We start from the raw sequence: 23055 nt of genomic DNA, 5'->3' as shown, positions 1-23055 counted from the left end.
GCCTGCTCCGCCTTGCCCAGAGGCGGAGTAGAAGTGGACTGCGGACCCCTAGAAGCAAGGCGAAGAGAAGTGCTCCGGTTTCCGCGGTCCGGTCCGATCGCCATCTTGAAACATTTCGCCCATAGGATTGCATTGCGGAAAAGGGGGATAACTGTGTTGTTTTTGAAGCTATCGTTCTGAAAATTCTTGTGCTCGGAGAGTCGTGGATGGGGGTCATTTTGAGACTACTCTCAGCTCTCTGCATGGTGCGGGTCGCGCACGAGAATTTTTTTAAAAAACGGCGAGAAATACCTTTTTCGAAGGGCTGAGGGGCAGAGTCAACTCCCGGTCATGATCACATGATCCCAAAGTTGGAGGAGGGGATAGGCAAAACGGGTAACTTGGGATTCTGGGAAACTTCTCTTTCTTAGTCTGAACGGACTTTTCCCAGTGTTTTTTAAAACAGTAGCCCCACCAAATGCACAAACACAACCTGAAATCATATACTAAGCCAATAATAAGAGAGCACTGCTACCCACCCTAACTTTGGGGAACAACTGAAAAGATGTGGTGCAAGGGGATGAGCTCCCCTAGGGCATGCCATGTGGACGTGCCCCCACTCTCTCCTGTACTTGAGGGGCTATCACAGCCCTCCAAAGAGAGTAACCCGGTGGAGCAATGCCTATCATGAGTTGAAGTGAGCGTTTACTTCTTAGTGGTGGAGCAATGTCTTTCATGAGTTGAACTGACAGCATTGCTTCTTAAAAGACTGGTCACTAGGACCAGTCAAATTGGCAGCTGCTTCCCCCTCCCCCGGGCACGTCCCCCTATTACTGGTAAAAGACAGATATAGCCTTTTTAAAAAAGTTCTTCTTGTTTATTCAGCAACACTGCTGCTTTTAATTCCACCCTTTTGTTTGTTTGTTTATTTATTTATTTATTTATTCCATTTTATATGCATTACTGGCTTATCCTTGGCTCACTTCCTTATGCCCCCAGAAATGTCTGCTGCCTGCCTGCCTTCCCTCCCTCCTCCCCTGCCCGCCTCGCAGGGATGTTGTGTGTGTCTGGCTTTGACTCAGGGGAGAAGTCCTTCCTGCGCTCAAGTTAGACTTTTGGAAGTTCCAAATCCATTTTTCAAGTGTGGAAGAAGATTTCATAGGTTTATCTCTACTCCCCAATTCATGGCATGTTTGGATTTCCTTTGAAATGGCCCCATTGAGATGTCTGCAGGTTTAAGCCCCACCAAAAATCAGGGGATGATGGGACTGCCTTGAGTCTTGGCATGCGTATGTATCCCTGGACAAGCTATCATGGTGGCGAGTTTGAGATTTTTAACGTGCAAATTGACGGAGCTATGGAAAGGGGTGTGAATGGGGTGTTGGATTTTCATAAATTCCCCAAAAATCAGGGGATGATGGGACTGCCTTGAGTCTTGGCGTGCGTATGTATCCCTGGACAAGCTATCATGGTGGTGAGTTTGAGATTTTTAATGTGCAAATTGACGGAGCTATGGAAAGGGGTGTGAATGGGGTGCCCAATTTTCATAAATTCCCCAAAAATCAGAGGATGATGGGATTGCCTTGAGTCTTGGTGTGCGTGTGTATACCCCCATGAGGTGTCATGGTGCCAAACTTGAGGTTTCTAACTTTCACAGAAAAAAAGTTGTATACTTTTTTAGCTTAATGCAAGCCTATGGGGGGGGGGAAACGGAGTTCCGATCCGGATCCGGAGCTCCGAGCGGAGCGGAGCGGACATGGGCAGAGCGGGGGCGGGGCGGGCCGATCCGCAAATCACGGATCTGGAAGAGAAGCGGAGCGGGGGGTCCGTGCACACCCCTAATTTTGATGAACCATGGCTTTAATTAGTAATAGAACCTTCAGGTACAGAGGCAGTATACTTCTGAATTTCAATTGCTATGGAGAAACGATAGGGGTGATGCACATTGTCACACCATGAAGATGGATGAATACCAATCAACATTATATGTATTTGGAGAGAATGAAAAAAAAAGTTTTATGAATATGGAAATTTAATCACCAGACTAAAATAGATTAAGAGAGCAATTCTATGGTCCCTAGATAGAGTCTGGGGCACCATAGGATGCTGCAGATCTCCTCCATGACTGTAGATGGAACTACAAACACAGAGGAGATCCAATTATTATCCCCAGTCACCATGGAACAGCAACTTTGTAGGAGAAGTCAGAGGAGGAGAAAACGGGGTGTGTTGGTGGGTGGGGAGGGGTGTCCTCCCACTGAAAGGTAAGTCAGTTGGACGGGTTCAGAGGCCCATCTAGCTACCTCGAAAAGGAGGTTATATTGCTCCCATCCTCTCACCCTACCTGGCTCTTGATAGCAAGGAATATGATAGGTGGAGGGCTCCAAACCGGAATACGTCTGTCTACCCTACAACTCCGATGATTAATCTATTAAAATTAATTTACAGCGTTACATCCCTACGAAAAACTCAGTTACACAAAGAAGCCTGAGAGTGCTTTCCAGATTTCCCCCCCCCCCCATATAAACATTAGTAAGTAGATCAAATGAGACATTTTCTAACCAAAGGAAAAATAATAATAATTGCTATGTATAGTGTGGAAGTGGGGGAAGAGAAGCAGCACTATTTGCCACAATGAAGAAGATGGTTCAGGTTGAGATGTTAAGTATTTAGAACAACTCAAGAGATGTGCAGATTTTGCAAAGTCTAAACAAAAGAATGTGGTTGCCCCCCAGAATTATTAGTTTTATTTTAGATAATACTGTATATTGTGTAGTTCCATGTTTATTAAAATATCAAAATTAATGCATCAATGCCAAGGAAATCATAAATGTCACCAAGAGCCAATTAAACAATTCCCCAATGCAACATACATTTTTATTTCTAATGCTTTTTATTGACAATGATATGTAATTTTTACAATGAGACACATTAATCACCATGGTACTTCTTGAAAATATTTGAAAGAGGACGTAATTTCTATTTTTTGGAATTTTTCTGTTCCACGTTTGACTCTTAAGGGGAATCTTTTTCTTCTGCTTCATTTTCATCCTCCTGTAAAAACAAAACAAAAATTGAATTGTTTTATGGGTCTTTGAAGAAATATGCATGTGCTTGCATTATACCATTCTGAGCAACTGTTTGTATGTGTTACTTACTATTTCAGAGTTATAAGCCACTTTTTAGTTTTGCAATTCCCAAAGCAATGTACAATAAAAACTAAAGCAATAAATCAATAAAACTGGTAAAACCAACAGTAAACAGCATAAAAGGAGTACAGAAAATAATAAAATCCAACGGCGCAAAATAATGAAAAATCTAGCAGAGGAAGACAGTTGTTACTCATTTTAAAGGTGAGATGATTGCAGATCTGTTGGATTTCCTTGAGGGGTTCCACAAAAGAGGGATCACAATGAAAAATGCCCATTTCCTAGTGGGTGACAATCTCACCTCTCCATGGAATCTCTAATACGATCTCTTCACTAGATCTTAATTCTCAGGCTGGTTAGAACTTTGCCATGAGGAATCATAGGGCTCGTAATTTAATCCCATTAACCCTGATGGCAGAAGATGCTGCAAGTGTCACTTCCCAGAAAGTGAGGCCCTATCAGGCCTTCCCTGTCTTCATCAGAGCCCTCTGCCACCTGACATTTCCTTCCCCAAACTCAGAGGTAGCATACAGTGGAGGCCTAAGTGGGCAAGCAGAATTGAGGCAGGGGGCCTTCTGAGGTGGACTGTGCCCACCTCAATTCTGTTCACAACAATTTGAGCAGATAGTTGGCCTCTCCGGCTTCAAATTCTTGTCCCATTCCTATCAAGGAGGACACTTGATTCAAGAACAGTCCTGAGCTGCAAACCTTTTGAAATGGAAGAAAGCGTGGAGGAATGATGGCTAGGGATGTGTGACGAAATAGCGGTGATTCCCCACTGTTATCTTCAAATAGTGATCAGAGGTAACAGTGGGGATTCCTTTCCCTGCTAGCTTTTGGGATGGAGTTTAGGAGAGGGGTCTTGCCCAAAGCCTGGTGGAGCAGATGGACTGGCCTGGCAGGCCAAATCTGGCCCAAGGGCCAGATGTTTCCTATGCCTGGGTTAGGATATTATTTCTTATTCCTTATCAAATGAGTATTTGTTCTAGTTGCATTTTCCATGAATCAATATACTTCATAGATTTTAATTTTGTCTGGGGGATTCTAAGTTTTGCATATAGGAGCCAATGTGCTAGCTTTGGATAACACAGCCACATATATAAAAGGGAGACTCCTATTACTCTCTGTAAACCAGTAGGAGGTGGCAGCAGTTTATTTAAGAGAATACCAGTGATGTTTAGACTCAGTGGCTAGGAGACTTACCCAGTGACATCTTGGAGCCAGGGGAAGGTCACACCTTTCAGGGTGTGTGATTCCAGTCAGGACAACTTTGTGGGCTCCATGGCCTCCAACCATAAGCAACTTAGTATTATGTGGACTGAGTTTCATCCAGTGCACTAGTGACTCCATATAGGTACTCAAAGACCTCACTGCTATATCTGGGTCTGATGAAAAGGAGAAAGTTGGGTGTCATCAGCATATTACTGACACCTTACTCTAGAACTCCCAGTGATTTCATAGGATGGGGAGCAAGTTGAATTCTCTGGGACTCTCCAGGAGAACTTCCAGAATCAAACATTAATTTTCAAGCACCATCTCCTGGAACTTTCCTGAGTTGTAAGAACAGTACCATAGCAATGCAGTATCTCCTGCTTCTAATATCTACATGCGGTCCAGAAGAAAGAGTGACTGATGCTATTGAAAACTGATGAGAGAAAACTGATGAAAGAATGGGTCACACTAAACCCATCTTACTCCCAGGTAAGGTTGTCCACCAGGCTGACCAAAGCACTCAGACCTAAAACCTGACTGAAAGCCAGACTGAAATTGATCGCGAAAGCCCATTAAGTCAAAAGCGACTGAACGAATAAACAACAAAAACCCTATCATTATTTAAATCAGCAGAATTTGAAGACATTTAAAAACAAAAGAAAACAAGTGTGGGCATTCTTTCCTATGTAAAAGAGGCTTTAATTCTAATCTGGACCCAGGCTGCCTCTCACTCATGACAAGTGGCTACTAACTAAGACAGACAGTGGGTTGATCGGACATAGACTCCAGTAGCACGTTTTTGACATATTAATAATACTCCATCTAAGAAATTTAAATGCTAACACAGTTAAGATGGGCATGCCACTCTCCCACATAATCAAGTTGCTGTATTTTATGATCAACTCATCTTTAGTTGCTTTGAGAAATTCCAGAAACTGGCAAAATATTAAATGAAAAAGGTCATTTTTGGCCTATCTCCCCAGATGTTGGCCATTAGTTTTTAGTAAATAGTTTTTAAAATGCAAGAACTACCCTTGTACATAAATGTTACTTTTGAACAACATCTGCCACTAGAAAAGAACTGTTTCATTTTTTGGAGACTAGATATGTTTTCTTCACTGTTTGATAAAAGACAATAAATTTAACTTCAGAGACACTTTATGTGCTGCAGCATCGTATTTTTGTCCCATCTAGCAAGGTTTCATGACAGGTCTGCCAATTTTCCAATTACTTGTACCACCATATGTTATGTGAAGATCAGTCAGGTCTAAAATAGGAAACATGAGCATGTCAGGCAACAGCATGCTTACAATATTCTACAGCTTCAGCTCTAGGAGCTGGGCTCATAATTCATGGCAAGCTTCTTTGGAACACCCTGAATAAATGAAGTGACATCACAATGCCAACATCCATAAGAATGAATAGAACCTTGTGTCCAATGCTAAATGGTGACCTACAAGGAATTAATTATGAAAGCCAGAACACAAAATTCAGGCAGCTCCCTATAAACCCTTCTTATCATACAGAGATCTTGGCTGTATTAATTGAGTACCCAGTTCTATTTGAATTTTTCAACACCGTTTCAATCTATAAAAATACAGATTTCAGTGATACAATCATATCTAGATGCAAAGTGGCTATGAAGAGCCAACAGATGTAGCAAATGAAGCTATTGTACTGTGTCACTTCACCGTCCACAATACCAGCATAAAACAACATTAAGATGTTTGGAAAATATTTACAAAATAGCATCTACTTGAAAATAGCTGTAAAAAGTCACGAAATAGGTATTTTCTATGACGAATCCCAGAAGCTAGCACAATTCTGTATCCTATCAGTTTATCAATTTGTATCTCAAATTCAAAGTACTTCTCCCATATGCATACCGTGCTGAAAATAAAATGTTATATGTGCAGCGTTACAACTTTACAATTTCAGTAAAGTTCTGGATATTTTTCATTGTACTCTAGGAAACATTTGTTCTTTTGTATATAAAATATTTAGCTGGTGCTGCTTCTAAAGTCATTAGCAATGTTTGAACTTTCAGCTAAATGGGCTATTTAGGCTAATTATGAAGGAGTGATGCTGAACAGACTGAAGTTAAAACATGTTTAATATATTTGCTTTATTAATTACCATCTATGTCCAATATAGCTTTGCATCCTGTCTCACATGATCAGGAGTTAATGGGTAGGATTTGTTCACTCAGATACAAAATAGGTTTTACCACGGTAGGACTATTACTATTTACTTAAGTAGTGTAAACAATAAACCTTGTAAGGAAAGGAAAGGAACCTCTCGTGCAAAGCACTTGAGTCATTACTGACTCCTAGAGGGATGCCTGCTTTCACTGACATCCTTGGCAGATCTTGTAGCGGGGTGGTTTGCCATTGCCTTCCCCAGTCGCAGTTACCTTTCCCCCAGCTAGCTGGGTACTCATTTTACTGACCTTGGAAGGATGGAAGGATGAGTTGACTTGAGCTGGCTGCCTGAAAACCAGCTTCTGCTGGGATCGAACTCAGGCCATGGGGAGGGTTTCGGCTGTAGTAACTGCCGCTTACCACTCTGCGCCACACAACGCTCCTATAAGAGCCTTGGTGGGGGAACGCTACCTAATTCAGATGAAATGTTTCTAAACTAATGCCCTTTTTGTCAAAACTTAGTTGAAGGGGTGGGGGAGAGATGTCCCATTCACCATATGCTCCCTAACCAGTAAAGCCCACTTAGGCTGGTTCAATGTGTGTGTATGTGTCTCACTATAATGATATAAACCAGAAAGTCACTGACATTGTCAGTAGTATTTTCTCCAATTTTGGTTGCTAGGATATTGACCACTGTAATTATGGGAATTAATGCCCTGTCACCTGTTGGTTTACATATCACATTTCTTCATTCAAATGCATAGCTAAGGAAGATAAAGAGGGATCTATCGGATGAAAAATCTGTGTCAACTGGTCCAAATTCTATATTTATCCTTACTAATATAGATTCTGACAGAACATATCAAGGCTGATGATGACAATCCATTACTTGGAATCCTAAGGGCTGTTCAGAAGGCAGGAAGCTGTGATCCCTGGCACCTATGCATCTCTATTAATTTGACAAATGTCTGTAATGCATATTTCTACTAAAAATGGTTTATATGATAGGGTGATCATATGCAAAGGCAGACAGGCCTCCTGCATCTTTAACAGTTGTATTGAAAAGGGAATTTCAGCATGTGTCATTTGTATGCATGCAGCACCTGGTGAAATTCCCTCTTCAGCACAACAGGTAAAGCTGCAGGAGCCCTGCCCACTTTTGTACCTGGTCACTGTAGTATAGCTGGGAGTTGTAGGACTTTTTTCTGTCTAAACATGCATAGGACAGCACCCTTAGTCAGTTTCAGGTTTGTCAGTTGTTTAAAGAGCATATATGTGTGGATCTGGTGGTTATATGTGCTGTTCTGAAGAAGAAAAGTGAACCCCTCTCAATTTTTTTAAAAAAATCTTTGTTTCTTTATGTGTATAAACAGAAATCAAGATTTATTCTTATAAATAGGGCCTAAATGAGACCTACTATATAGATGGTGATATGCATTTTAAGAGGAAAGGGAAAAAAATAATGTGAAAGAAAGTAATAGAAGCTGTAGCAAGAGCAAACTGCACATGTGCCAATTCTGAAATTAATTAGATACATTCGCTATAAACAATTAATAAGTCAGTCAAAGCAGAACACAAGGTACAGGCAATCCTTGGCATATATACAGAAAAAAATCTGCTCGACCCTATTAATGAATTTTAAAAAGTTGGTTGTTTTGATTAGAACTAGAAATGTGTTGAAATCCTCGTTGAGTATGATTTTATGGCTACAAATATGTTTCCTGTTGTGCTTCTCAGCTTGACACAGTGTAATAGAACCATGTTGTTTTAGCTCTCCTCCGGGTACAAAAATAAGTAGAATTCAAATTCCATGTTCCCCCTCCCCCCATAAACCTTAATGTTTAAGCAAAATGATCTGTAAGAAATTAAAAGGAATGTTTCTAAAATGAAATTGCTCTGTGTCCCTGTGCTGAGAAAATGTGAAGAGAGAAACAGGAGGAAGGAAAAAGATAAAAAAGATTGACCTGAACCAAACAGATGGGTTTGAACATTCACTTTCAACTTCTTACTGTACAGGAGAAGACGGATTTTTCCCTTTATAGCAGATGACAACATGTAGTCTTGAAGAAAGAACTGGCAGACAATTATTATCTCTACAGGAACTAAGAGAGAATTCTATACATAGATCATACATCAATCAATTCATAATACTAGTAAGAACCCAACTGTAGAGATATGTGTAATAAACCATACCTATAATTTGCCCTTCTGTGTAAATCAGCGTAAGAGACATATCACAGATTGCACAGGGCCAAGAATAATAAGTGATCTTGCCTTGTTAGGTATGCAATAGAAGTAAGCAGTAGAATTCCACCTATACTGAATCCAGATATATTGGCCCTAGCTTTTACCTAATAGGTAAAAGATAGCTTTTACCTATTTAATAGGTAAAAGCTAAAAATATAGGGCTAGATGATTGTGATGGCAAATGCCAAAGGTTTAAGTAGAGAATAATAAACAAGGGATATTTACATAATACTGGGTAAAATGGCAGTATGGCACAGGGTACAGTATGGCACAAAATAAGAAGACCTAGCAAGTGAGTAGGCCACAAATGACTGAAAAAAACCCTCATGGCTTCTGCAATCAGATATATCAATCACAATACATTTTTCAGTCATAAAAGATAATATAGGATGATAGAAGCTGGCACTCATTGAATCAGAACTGCTTTTCTGAGTATATGAAACCAGAGGTTAAAAGCTTAAACACCTTGCAAGGGACACAAATACAGCAGAGATGTCAAAGGCTGGAAAAAAACAGACTTTCTCCCCCACTTTCTTCTGTTCCCCCCAGATTTCACATCTCTAAAATAGAGTAATAAAATGTAAAATCAACATCAACAACTAGAACGATTAAATGCACAACGGGCAACAGGATTCGTATGCAAAAACTGTTAAGAAAAATTCTACATTCTCACTCCGATTACATCCATGTTCATCTAATGTCCACCACCTATTTTATGGCGGGGCAGGCCCAACTCCTTACTGATAAAGCCTTGTTTGCATCATAATCTAGTATACTTCTAAATACTTCTGATTAATACAAGTAGACGTAAATCTGTCATGCATCTTTCACTCTTGGATAACTAATTTTTCAATTCATATGGATACAACCTACTATTTATTTATTTATTTATTTATTTATTACATTTCTATACCGCCCAATAGCCGGAGCTATTTAATTTAATTTTAATTTAAAAATTAAAAACATTCAAAGTATAAAACATAATCACTGAAATTATCCTTGTGACTTTGGCATGTATGTCACCATTGTGATAGCAAAGGGTGGGTGCTGCAGACAAATGGAGCACCCCTAGAGTGACCCACTGACTGATTCCTTGGTTGAGAAAGGATTGTACCTCAAATATTTTGAATATTTTAAATAATGTGTGTTGCTATATGTGAGCAATTCTGTATTTTGTAATGGTCTTTGTGCTACAAACAAATAAACTATTCATTCTCTCAAAGTATAAAACAACAGTATAAAACCATAATATAAAATACAATATAAAAGCTCAACCAGATAAAAAAAGCAGCAATGCAAAATTACAGATTTAAAACACCAAGTTAAAATTTATTTATAGACTTAAAATACTGGGAAAATAAAAAGGTTTTCACCTGGCATCTAAAAGCATATAATGTAGGTGCCAAGTGAACCTCCTTCGGGAGCTCATTCCACAGCCGGGGTGCCACAGCAGAGAAGGCCCTCCTCCTGGTAGCCACCTGCCTCATTCCTTTGGCAGGGGCTCACGGAGAAGGACCCCTGAGGATGACCTTAGGGTCTGGGCAGGTACATATGGGAGGAGGCGTTCCTTCAGATAACCTGGCCCAAGCCGTTTAGGGCTTTAAATGTTAATACCAGCACTTTGAATCGGGCCTGGAAAAGGACTGGCGTAATGTGGTCTCGTTGGCCAGTCCCTGTTAGTAAACGTGCTGCCCTGTTTTGTACCAGTTGGAGTTTCCGGACCGTTTTCAAAGGCAGCCCCACGTATAACGCATTGCAGTAATCCAAACGAGAGGTTATCAGAGCATGGATAACTGTAGCTAGGCTATCTCTGTCCAGATAAGGGCGCAGCTGGTATATCAGCCTAAGCTGATAAAAGGTGCTCTTTGCCACTGAGTTCACCTGTGCCTCAAGTGACAGTTCTGGATCCAAGAGCACCCCCAAACTATGGACCCGATCCTTCAGGGGGAGTGCAACCCCGTCCAGGACAGGGCAAACATCACCTCGCCGGACAGATGAACCACCCGCTAACAGTACCTCCGTCTTGTCTGGATTGAGTTTCAGTTTATTAGCCCTCATCCAGTCCATTACCGTGTCCAGGCACTGGTTCAGAACAGCCACTGCCTCACCTGGGTTTGATGAAAAGGAAAGGTAGAGCTGGGTATCATCCGCATATTGATGACACCTCAGTCCACATCTCTGGATAACCTATGATTTCTCTTATATTGGGAATGGGGGCAATCAACATCTCTTGTGTCTGAAAATATTTCTGCACACTGTCACATCCATATCTAATGGATTGAATTGGTGTATGTGTGGGTTGACAGCCTTGTGGCAGGGAGACTGGTGTGCAGCTGTCTGCCATGTTTAATTTTATTTATCTGGTTTATAAAACAATTTCTAGAGGGATGATGATAACAACAACAACAACAACAACAACAACAACAACAACAACTGCAGCAGCATAAGCCTTATTTTGTGGGTTAGCATTACTGCTGTTTGTTACTTTAAAGAAAATATCGCAAGATTATTGCTTTCATGGAGCAACTGGACAACAGGGAGCAATCAGCCTCCAGATAAGATTTTTTATAAAAAAGTCCCAAATGCAACCTAAAAGATTCACAGCATAGTAGAAAACCTGGGAGAGGAGATTTGTGTCACTTGACATTAATCATGTCAGAAACGATACCCAACTGTTGCCTGTGACAGTTGCCTGTGGAACGACATTCCACTCAGAAAATACAGCAGTAATTATTTATTTATACACACACACACACCCACGTCTGGGGAGATTGGTAGTGGGGCAGGGGGAGACTACCCCAGTTTTCCCCATACAAAATATTCTGCTTTGAAGGCTTGAAAAATGCAATATTCTTGCAACAAAAGAGGTTACCTTGAGGAAAACATGTCATCAATGTACAACAAAGGAAACTAATCACACAAAATCCAGATAGCAATTAAAAGGTCTTGAGCTGAGTGAGGGCAGGAGGCATACAAAATTTAAAATACTAGTGGTGAAAAACTGTAATGTTTAAAATTATGTATGAGTAAAACAAAATGCAGAACATTCATTACAAAAAAGGTGGTTCGCCCCTCTCAGAAATTCATAGCAACTATCAAGAACATCGTACTTGAAAATTTGAATAAGTGTATGTAGAAAAAAAATAAGAGCATGAGAAGAGTCATGCTGGATCAGACCAAGCGTCCATCTAATCCAGCACTCTGTTCACATAGTGGCCAACCAACTGTCAAGCAGGGACCCACAAGCAGGACACGGTGTAATAGCACCCTCCCACCTATGCTCCCCATCCACTGCCTCTGATACTGGAGGTGGCACATAGCCATCAGGCCTAGTAGCCATTGGTAGCCTTCTTCTCCAGGAATTTATCTAAAGCCCTTTTAATAGCCATCACTACATCTTGTGGTAGCGAATTCCATAGTTTAACTATACACTGTGTGAAGAAGTCCTTCCTTTTATCTGTCCTGAATCTCCCACCAATCAGCTTCATGGGATGACCCCAGGTTCTAATATTATGGGAGAGGGAGAAAAATATCTCCCTATCCACAGATTGCCTTCCTGTCTTAACTTTAATTCCCAAAAGAAACATGTGGATCTTGTACAGTATTATAGGTGGTATAAATAACATTGGTACCACTGAACTTTGCAATGTTTTTCAATAGTTATGTAACAGAAACTGCGGTCATCCCTCATTCAAAAATGTTTAAGGATTTTTTTCCAGAGGAAAAGGATTTTGAATTCTGATTTTTCTCTTGTATCTGCCAATTGCCTACCTGTTCAACTTACCATGCCAAGTTTGAAGGAAAAATGTGTTCAAAGGGCAACAGTTTCAGAGATAAATCAATCCCATAGTTAAATCAGTATGAAGAGCACACTGAACTCTCACGTGCACAGGGGTCTTTCCCATTTCATGTTGTCTCCTTCAAAATGTGCTACTGACAAACCTTATAGTGAAGCACAGTGTGGGAATATGGAGCATGACTGGAACAGTTCTTTAGCACTGAATATTACAAGCAAATATAAATTTCTTATGATAGATGGCAGGTTCCTGTCACTGCATCTATTTAGCGATAAGGCAGCTGTTTGTTTCCCAAAGAAAGGAGACCCTTGCTACATGGATCATTTTCATAGTGACAAGCTTGACAAGTTTGACATTTACTTCATGAAATATTCTGAACCAGCCATCAAGAAAATGCACCCTCTGGGGCCACTGGGAAACTGACAATCTTACCTTTCACTGTGCATCTCCATTATTCCCCACTGTCAAAACCCAACTAATTTCCTAACAACGGCTCTTTCCAGGTCTGATGGTTGTTAAGGCTGAGACTATGTGCAAAATAACCTTTTAATGTAAGTAAGAATCGTCCTAAATTAATGGACTGCAGCCACACACACATCCATTTTGCTGGAGCACAGCTAGCCTAATCTGAAGGAAAAGAAAGCAAAAGGGAGTATTAAAATGATGTAGTACTGACACAGTGCTCTAGATGGCAATGCAAGCCTGCATTAGGTTATTAGCATTACTATTTTAAAAGCCACAAAGAACCTTTTAGGGGTTATAAACACCTGCATGTTTATCTCAAAACAAACTCTTTTAATTTGTACTGGTATGAAAACTTCAAGGATTAAAAAAAACACAAAAACAGGTCTGCCAGATTCTGTATTTTCCATTTAGTTGCTTCTAATTCTGATAAAAGGGATATGCATACCATTGCAGACTCCTCATTGCCAAATTTCATTTACTGCTCACTACAGTGGTGGGTTTTTATGCCAGCTCTCAAAGACTCCATCTGTTTCTCCTCCTCCTTAGCTTAGGAGGAAGCCTCTCCATAGCGTGGACCTTTTGGCTGGCTGCCACCGCAGTTGTGATTTTCAGCTGGGCAGGTGGTGCTTGGAGCCAAGCACAAGTTCTGCCTTAGGAGCATGGCCAATTCTGCCTTACAGAAAGAAATAAGACTCTTTTTTTGTTTAGATTTTTTTTTGAGGGGGGTGGGGAATGGTTCGCTCACTTTTGAAGCCATTACATAGGGATATTTGGAAAGACATTACAGCAGGGCTTGAAGTTCCTTCCAGCTTCACCCTCATGCACAGAAGCAGGAGAAAGGATAAGGCACATCATGTCAGAAGTATCAGTGTAGGCTAAGGAATAATTCCATTTAATTCAAGCCATATCCAGACGGAACAATGTATTATCAACACCTAAACAGTCTTATGGACCCATGAAACATGCATTACACCGGTGTGGTGTAGTGGCTAAGGTGTCGGACTGGGAGTCAGGAGATCTGGGTTCTAATCCCCACTTGGCCATGGAAACCCACTGGGTGACTTTGGGCCAGTCACAGACTCTCAGCTCAACCAACCTCACAGGGTTGTTGTTGTGAGGATAACATGGAGGGGAGGAGGATTATGTATGCCGCCTTGGGTTCCTTGGAGGAAAAAAGGTGGGATATAAATGTAATAAATAATAATAATAATAAATAGAAAATAACGTAAGCGTTGTTATGGTAAATTTTACTGACACCAAAATCCTTCTTTTACTGCCAAATGCGTTCTTTCAACATTTTATGCATCCTTACAAATTTTCTTTGCACACACAGATTAAATTTTTTAAAAAATACTTTTTTTAAAATCTTGCCTTTCTTCTAAAGAGCTCAAAGTGGCATACATGGCCCTACCCTTTTTAGCCATACAACCATTCTGCTAGGTTAGCCTGAGAGATGGCTGCCGGCTCAAGGTTATCCATGAGTGGCTGGGTATTTGAGCCTGGGTCTCCCAGATCTTCGTCAAACATTCTATTATTGTCTATTTAATATTTCACACCATAGTGAAATACTATTCATCACAGTAATGGCTTTCATTGCTTGAACAATAACGATATTAAATAACATTCACCAATATATGTTCCTAATCCAGAGATTGCTATATATTTCCATGGTTTACGGACCGAGACCATTGGCACAGTCCATCAGGAAAGGCTTCTGTGAAATCTTACAGATGGAAAAAAAGATACACCAGTAAATAGTTCAAACTGCTGGACTCTTATCCTGTCAAAATAACGAGGGAGGACAACTTGACCGGCTTGCATCTGGTAAAGTCTAATTCAGGGATACACAAACTTTTTAGGCCTGAAGGCCACATGTGTTGCAAGCACGTGTGTGTGTGTTTGTGTGTGTGTGTGCGTGCGTGCGCATGCATATGCATGCACACATATATACAACAAAAACAATCCTGGTACAGATTGCTCTTTCATTGTTGTTAGCAACAGCAGGGAAACAGGAATTTGCATAAGGATGTAGAGCACAAGTATAGAACAGTTTTATGGAGAGGGTGGGGGTTAGTTTGCCCCCAGCAGCACCCCAATCAGCTGGATGATGTCAGGGGGATGTGGCTCCGTTGGGTGACATCATCCCCTCCTCCATTTCTCTCTTTTTCCTTCCATGCTGGAAGGAGGCAAGGAGCTACGTGTCTCCTTCCAGCACACGGAAAGCAACTTGGATGGTGGCAGGAACCACCACTCCTTCCAGCACTGGTGGAATCCCTGAATCCAAGTATCTTCTGGTGCCTCCCTAGAAGGTGGGCGGCACATGAACCTACTCAGCTCATTCCAGTGAGTGCGGTTGCTCTTCCCAGCATGGGCCAAATCCAATTGCCCCGCATCTCCCGCTGTTATCTCAGATTGGAGGTAATAGCAGGGGGTGAGGATGACGGGTAGCTGGACGTTGCCGACACCGGGCTTTTATATTGTTTTTATTCTCTGAATATGCTGGACTTCTCTGACTATGGCTAGGAGCATGATATGCAGATCAGGATCTGAGTGTGGGACTTGTGTAGCCTAGATCACCACAATTTAGGAAAAGGGATACAGGACTTAACAAAAACCTCTTGATCACTTTTTCAGCAGCAAGAGAAACCATTCAGTGATGGCCACCAATTTGGATGGCTTTAAAAGGGGGTTGGATAAATTCCTGGAGTCAAAGGCTATCAATGGCAACTAGCCCTGATGGTTGTGTGCTATGGCCTTACCTTGGAATGCTAGGGACAGCACCTTGATTTTGTTCTGACTTTATACTGTTAGTTTTACCCTACCCAGTGCCTGTTTACCCTACCCTGTGCCTGTTTGCATTCTCTTCCCCTCCTTATTGTTTTATTATGATTTTATTAGAATGTAAGCCTATGCGGCAGGGTCTTGCTATTTACTGTTTTACTCTGTACAGCACCATGTACACTGATGGTGCTATATAAATAAATAAATAAATAAATAAATAAATAATAATAATAATAATAATAATAATAATCTCCAGTATTTGAGACAATGCACCAGTTGCTGGAGAACATGGGTAGGAGGGTGCTGTTGCACCACATCCTACTTGTTGGTCCCTGGCCAATGGCTGGTTGGCCACTGTGTGAACAGAGTGCTGGACTAGGTGGACCATTGGTCTGATCCAGCATGGCTCTTCTTATGTTCTTATTTTTTTATTTGCCCTGGCCTTTTAGACTTTTGAAAAAAGACCTGGAGCTTTTGTTCTGTTTATGCTTGGCCAAAAACAGGGATGGGGAACATCTGGCCTACAGGTGCCCGGCAAGTCCTTTTCTCCCAGCTTGCCTTGCTGATTGGGATGATAAGCAGTGGGCAAAGCCACAGTGCAACTTGGCTGGTGCCTGGAAGAGTCGCTTTTCCAAGTGTTAGCTAAGTGCCTCTCTTTGCACGGAAAAACGCAAACGGGCTAGATGATTTTGCCTGCCATGGGACTTTTTCTGCTTGCCATGGGAAGTGCCGCTCCTGGATGAAATCAGGCTCCCTGGATTCATCCCAGAGGGCAATTTGGCTCTCAGGGCCAATCCTGTTCTTCACCCTTGGCATAAAATCTTGCAATAACAAATAAATACAAAAGGTGTCTTGTGATCAGCTATTCGCGCAACTGGGAGCTCTGGGACTCTGACCTGATTCTTTCTTCATGAAGGCAACTTACTGGATACACAACTGCTGGATGGGTATCTAAGGGATCTGCTGTGCATGAGCCTCCCTTTTTTCAGCTATGGGCTTAAGCTTTTTCTCCTATGTCATATCAGAATAACGACCTGAGCTTTCTAGCTATCTTTTGTCCACCAACTAAAGGAAAATGGGATAGATGGTGAAATATTACAGGTCTGTGAGGAAGAAGGAAGTTACCAACTTGACTGAAGTGAGGCCTACTAGCCCTGCTTTGAAAGCCTCCATGTAACAATACATGAGTCCAGGTCTCTACTCTTTCCTCTGGCAGGTAGTAGAGAGAAGGTATCATTTCTCTGTGGTGTTTCTTGCTCTGCTGCAGCTGCTTCAGTTGCTATAGGATAATTTCCCTTTCTGGTGGCTGATGCTCTGATTCCTTCATTCTATATTCACCTCCCCCATCTTGGGCATGGGTGGAGGAAAGAGGAAGAGTCCTGCTATCACCACTATCACTTTCTAAGGAGAAAAAAGAAATGTCTCTCTTCCCTTACTTGAAGTTGGGTGCCTAAAACAGACACCGCCCATCACCTCAGAATACAGAGTTGAACTAAGAATCTTCTCCACAAGACTTCAGTCAGAATGCCAATGCTGGCTCCAGGTTTGGTAAGTGACCTCTGGTGGGCCCCTTCTTTTATCAGTAGGCAGCGAGAACAGTGAGCAGTCACGTGAGTTTCCTCTAATACCCTGGAACAACACTATGACCCTGTTCAGATGACACTCTAAGCCATGGTGAGGCCACTAACCCTTTTGTAGCAAATAGTTAGTGAGCATATTTAAACTGTGGTTATGTAGCCACCATGGTTAGGAATGGTTCACACGACACGCGAAACCATAATGTTTAGCTCAAAATGCTTAACCACCGTGGCTTAGCTCATCGTCTAAACAGGGTCTACAACAGAGGGATTGTGAGGAATTAAAATAATAGCTTGTATACCCAGACATTATGCCAAGGGTCCCTGTCTGGGAACTAGGGCCCTGGCAACTGCCCAAGTGTACCAGGTACTGGTGCCAGGCCAGCACACTGCTTTGATTAGACTGTGCCCTAATCTTCAAGGGAAAAGAATTTTTCAAATTTCGGAATGCCCAAGTGTAAGGAACACCCAAATGTAACTGTCCTGGAATGCTAGACTTCAACCACTCTGTACCACAACCACACTTAAATATTTGATGCATTTTCTCAGATGCAGACAGAGATTTTATACACCTTCAACACATTTAAAAACAACAACACATCCTATCATAACCACACTGAAACTTTAATTTCAAGGATATATAAAAGATACCAGCATTACACAGCAAGGATAAATTCATTTCAATTACTGAAAATGTTTTGTCATACTGGGAGCGGGAGGGGGAGCGAAACATTTTAGGTAAAATATGCACAATGCATGCTTCTGACCAAAATTAATTAGAATTTTAATGTTTTACAATTCGACCATAATTCTTGAAATGGTGCATTTATTTCATAGCAATAAACACTCAGATCATTAAGTAAAGTTCAAAATCTGTTATGTGCTACATTTAGCAACCTTTGGCCGCCTTCTTCTGTCTTTCTTGATTTGGTTTTCCAATGCATTGGATAAGCAATTGAGGAACACAATTAAATTTCCTGATGCTGCATATTTGGAATTCTTATTTCATTTAGTAGAAAGGGCAATTAATTCACGATTCTACACTGAATTCCCACTTTGGTGGGCAATGATAGATACCGAAATGAACTTACAGGAAACGCTTCATTAAATTTACTGTAAAAAGAAATGAAAGGGTTTTTTTGGTACCAGGAAAAATTCATATTTAATGAGATAAAGGTTAAAGCTGTACAATAAATTTAGAGCAACTAAGGGATTCTTAGCAAATCCATGAATCTGAAAGCACATGAACTAATCACATGAGATGGAATATTCCACCACTGCTCAGACCACAATACCATGTAGACTCAAATATGCTCCTTTGTTAACAAAAATAAAAAAATATGAAATATTCAGAAACCTATTTAAAAATATAGTCCCAACAGGAGAGATAACAGATGAAAGAGCATCACAACAGTATAAAGTTTGAACACTTAAGTACATTGAAAACCCTAACCTTCTGCCAAGTTATTCCTGATGGGAATTGTAGTCCAGTGTCTGAAAGGCCTCAGGTTCCAAACCCCTGTTCTAGAACATCCTTTCTCTATAAACTAGAGAGTGGTTCTCTTTCCCCCATTCTTTCCTACTTCTTACATTTCAGTAGAACACAGAAACAAAATGCTGTGAAGTCTCAGAAGAATAAAAGCAAGCAAATAGTGATCACAAGAAGAACTGAGCTCTTGTGAGCATTCTATTTCTAAAACTGGTTTCCACAATATCAGACATATTGTTTTATGTCAACCGTTAAATGAACAAGATAGGAAGTTGTGACTGCTGAATGAGAAGAAAAAGGGCAGGGATAACACCTCTGCTACATAGAAAATACTTCTCCTGTCTAATAAATATGCATTAATGTCACTTTCAGATTCACAAATAATGGCTGTCATTCCATTTTAAAATGACACAAGCAATTCAGTTGGTCTTTATTCTTCTGGGTATGATGCAGTCAGAAACTTCAAAAGAAGTGAAGCTTTGTTATATATGGTGCAAACTAGGTGTATTTTATGTCATTACTACTGGCTGAGTTAAAACCATGTAGGATAAATGCCACAGGTACTATATGCCACCAACCCCTGGCGTTTTCCATCTCTTTTCTAGCCCCCAGACAAAACCCTTCAGGGGATCCTGTCTGACACTTCATCTGTGACATAACTTGTGTTCACTGAGTTTCAACCTTAGTGTTGTAATCAGAAGTATGTCAGAACAGGAACCGAGCTCAATCTTATTGGCAAATTTTCCAAATGCAGTAATATGAAAGCCTGAGTTTTGTTTCAGAACAAAATTTGCGCAGGATTTTGTAAGTTGCCCCATGTTTTGTCCCATGTTTTGACAAACGGTCGCTGTTTTAAAAGGTCTTTTCCAACAATGCAATTTAAATAATTTGTGACCTACTGTTTAACATCATGAGCAAAAGTAACCTACATTTCATTTTAATCAATGAAATGCATACTTTGCATACTCTCTCCTGACCGCCCCCTCCCCACCCGTGCCTCCGCCTCAAGGTTGAGGCAGTCGGGAAAACCTCACATTATGTAGACTGTCGGAAAAATACGATCCAAAAGCTATGGGCTGAATCTGATGGGCTGCTTCTGCCCCCGCTGTGCCGATTCTGTTGCACGAGCAGGACACACTCTTATGCAACAGAGATTTAGTGCTTCCTACTGGAAGCCCTGAAATGAGTGAAAACGTCATGAAGGAAGCAAGTCAGTGGAGCTCCCTTAGGAAAGCTCTGCCAACCTGCTTCCTTCCAGAAACGAGTGTTTCCACTCGTTTCAGGTTGCCCTGGAAGCACCCATTCACCATTGTGCAAGGGGTAGTGGCCATTTGCGTAATGGAATTGGCTGGGTGTAAGAGCCTCGTGTGGCGCAGAGCGGTAAAGCAGCAGTTTCTGCAGCTGAAACTCTCCCCACGGCCTGAGTTCGATCCCAGCGGAAGCTGGTTTCAGGCAGCCGGCTCGGGTCGACTCAGCCTTCCATCCTCCCGAGGTCAGTAAAATGAGTACCCAGTTAGCTGGGGGAAAGGTAATCACGGCTGGGGAAGGCAACGGCAAACCACCCCGCTATAAGGCCTGCCAAGAAAACGTCAGTGAAAGCTGGCATCCCTCCAAGAGTCAGTAATGACTCAGTGCTTGCATGAGAGGTTCCTTTCCTTTCTAAGAGAATCATTAGAGGTAGGGCCCCCGTTAGATTCTGCCCTCTGTCCAGAGAACTCTCCAAACTGAACTTTGCCAGAAATTTGACATCAGATCTGGTTTCTAGTACAAACTAAGAATGCCTAACTCCAATGCAAGTTCAACAACCTAACACTACAAAATAGGTACAACCATAAGCTTCCTGGGACTCTTGAGTGCCTTCCCTATATAAGGATCTACCATATATGTTCCAAATCTTTCTCATCAAGGTATGCTAGAAGGCTTCCCTGAGAGTAACTCTTTTTTACGGAAAAGCCACTGAATCTACTGTATTGGATGCAAGGTTCTCCTCTATTTGTGGAAGTATGGGAGAAACAACTCACTGTGTGTATTATGGGCTATTTTGATTACAGTATATATATGCGTAAGCATGCATGAAATGACTAGTCTTTGCAGGAGGTACTCACTTGCACAAATACCATACCTAGCTTTGAAGAATTACAAGCATTTTCCACCTCCCAATTATTAACAGTCAGAAAAACCCACCCAAACGCTATCTTTGACTTAACCTGGAAGACAAGCCTCCTGCTGAAGTGTCAGAGCCAAAGAGCAGACAATACTCTAGTCCAGACATTGGCTGTGATTCAGCAAGTGAGCGCTGCCAAGTACAGCTAGTGCTTACCTACTGTTAGCAATTCAATGGCTTGTGCACACAGTTCTTGGCTTTCCATAGTCGCCACCGAGTCCTGGCTACACATACTGTTCTCTGGCCTGCAGCCACTACAATGAACATAGTTATTTACTGATGCTTTGTACAGTTATGAGTAAACACATGCAAGCACATGCTAGACACCTAACAGAATTAAATGATTTGGTAGTTGTGTGTGCAGTCTGAGGTGATTTAATTATACAACGTCTAAATAAGGATCCAGAGCCAAGTACAGGTTCCCAGTAATTAGAGTTATGTACTTCCATGAGAGAAGCAGCACATTATAATTTTTTCACTAACCCTGTGCCTGTTTACCCTACCTAGTGCCTGTTTCCATTCTCTTCCCCTCCTTATTGCTTTACTATGATTTTATTAGAATGTAAGCCTATGCGGCAGGGCCTTGCTATTTACTGTTTTACTCTGTACAGCACCAGGTGCATTGATGGTGCTATATAAATAAATTATATTAATAATAATAAATGTTTACTTACTTTTCACAACAATTGTCGCAATGTAATACCAATTATTTCAAGTATGTGATCCCTATAGAAACTAAATTAAACTGAGTATACTAGTTTTACTGGAAATTTAAAATGCACTTAAGCTTGTGACTCATGTTATCACACAGTATGTCACGGCTTATTTTAAATTTTTGTATCCCACTTTTCTACCCATACAATACATACAGGGTGGGTTATAAAAATAAAAGAATATAATTAAAACCTATAACAAAACATAACGAAAACATAAATGTTCTCTGAAAGAACACAAATTTAACCTGCTGCACGAAGCCCAGCAATTATAGAGGTCAGGTGGGTACCTCTTGGAAGGAATTTCTACAATTTAGACACCGCTATGGAAGAGGTCCTGTTTTGTGTACTCATCCCTCTGCAATACAGAGAAAAGCCTCAGAAATGACTTAAGGGGATGGATAGTTTTATATGAGAGAAGACAGTCTTGTGATATCCTGGCTCATGCCTTTCAAGCTAGTGCTCTGAATTGGTCCTAGAAACTATCTGGAAGCCAGTGAAGTTGACATGAAATCGAAGTAACAGCCCCTCGAATTTGGATGACAGTGCAAACAAAATATTAGGGATGTACATTATGAATAAATTTGAACTATAAAGACTGGAATATAATTTATTTCTATAGTTCATATTTAGTATATTTATGTATTTTTGCAAAGTTGTAATAGATAAGTTTTGTTTCTATGTATAAGAAGCAAACATAAATTAAGAATTAAAAAAAAATCAAAGTAATAGTTCTCATGTGGCCTACCCCAGTTAATATCCTTGCTGCCTCATTCTGGACCTTGTAGTTTTGGACTTGTGGTTGCTTGACATATTATTAGCATTATATTCCAAACCATTTATTCACAACACTCCCTAATCCTTTCATGCATTTATTTCTACATGGTCTTAGTCTTTTATTGGTTCCTCTCACTTTGCATATAAACATACTGAAAGAGGAGGGAAGCACTTCATGAAATCAAAAGAAAGCACTTTATGAAAATGAAACAAAGCTGAAAGATGGAATTCAGATAAGAAAGACGCTATTCTGGCTTATTTCTTAATACATTGTACTATACTAGAGATGTTTATTGGCCTGCTTCAATGCTGGCAGCTTTTGTGTTTCACATATACATTTACAACTCATTCAATATTATAAGGAAGCAAACAGAGTAGCTTCAACTGCTACTGTAGACTGCAATAAAATACTAAACAAAGGAAGATAAAGGTTGTTACTGAACTGTATACTAACAAAACAGTAATACAAACATTTGATTAGTAAGAGCAGTAGCAACTTCTGCAACTTGGCTCATAGTATATTTAAGTTTTAAACAGATAACTATCCTCCCTTTTATAAATCTT

The 23055-nt window shown here is 40.7% G+C and overlaps 1 protein-coding gene across 9 annotated transcripts in view; it reads right to left on the bottom strand.

Moving 5' to 3' along the window:
• Nucleotides 1-2762: 2762 nt before the first annotated feature.
• Nucleotides 2763-23055, bottom strand: part of PHF14 (PHD finger protein 14) — a 155853-nt gene continuing 135560 nt past the window's right edge. For 6 of the 9 annotated variants that reach the window (XM_063123436.1, XM_063123414.1, XM_063123427.1 and 3 more), the window contains one exon: nt 2763-3033. In XM_063123436.1, the coding sequence (XP_062979506.1) occupies nt 2781-3033 (253 nt within the window). In that variant the 3' untranslated portion in view covers nt 2763-2780. The remainder of the gene's footprint in view (nt 3034-23055) is intronic. The other 3 variants (XM_063123444.1, XM_063123452.1, XM_063123459.1) reach the window with 1 other exon arrangement.

The sequence above is a fragment of the Elgaria multicarinata genome, chromosome 1 (assembly GCF_023053635.1).
Source record: "Elgaria multicarinata webbii isolate HBS135686 ecotype San Diego chromosome 1, rElgMul1.1.pri, whole genome shotgun sequence".
Taxonomy (NCBI): Eukaryota; Metazoa; Chordata; class Lepidosauria; order Squamata; family Anguidae; genus Elgaria; species Elgaria multicarinata.
Note: the sequence above shows the minus strand (reverse complement) of the source record. Positions and strands in the feature narration are given on the sequence as shown.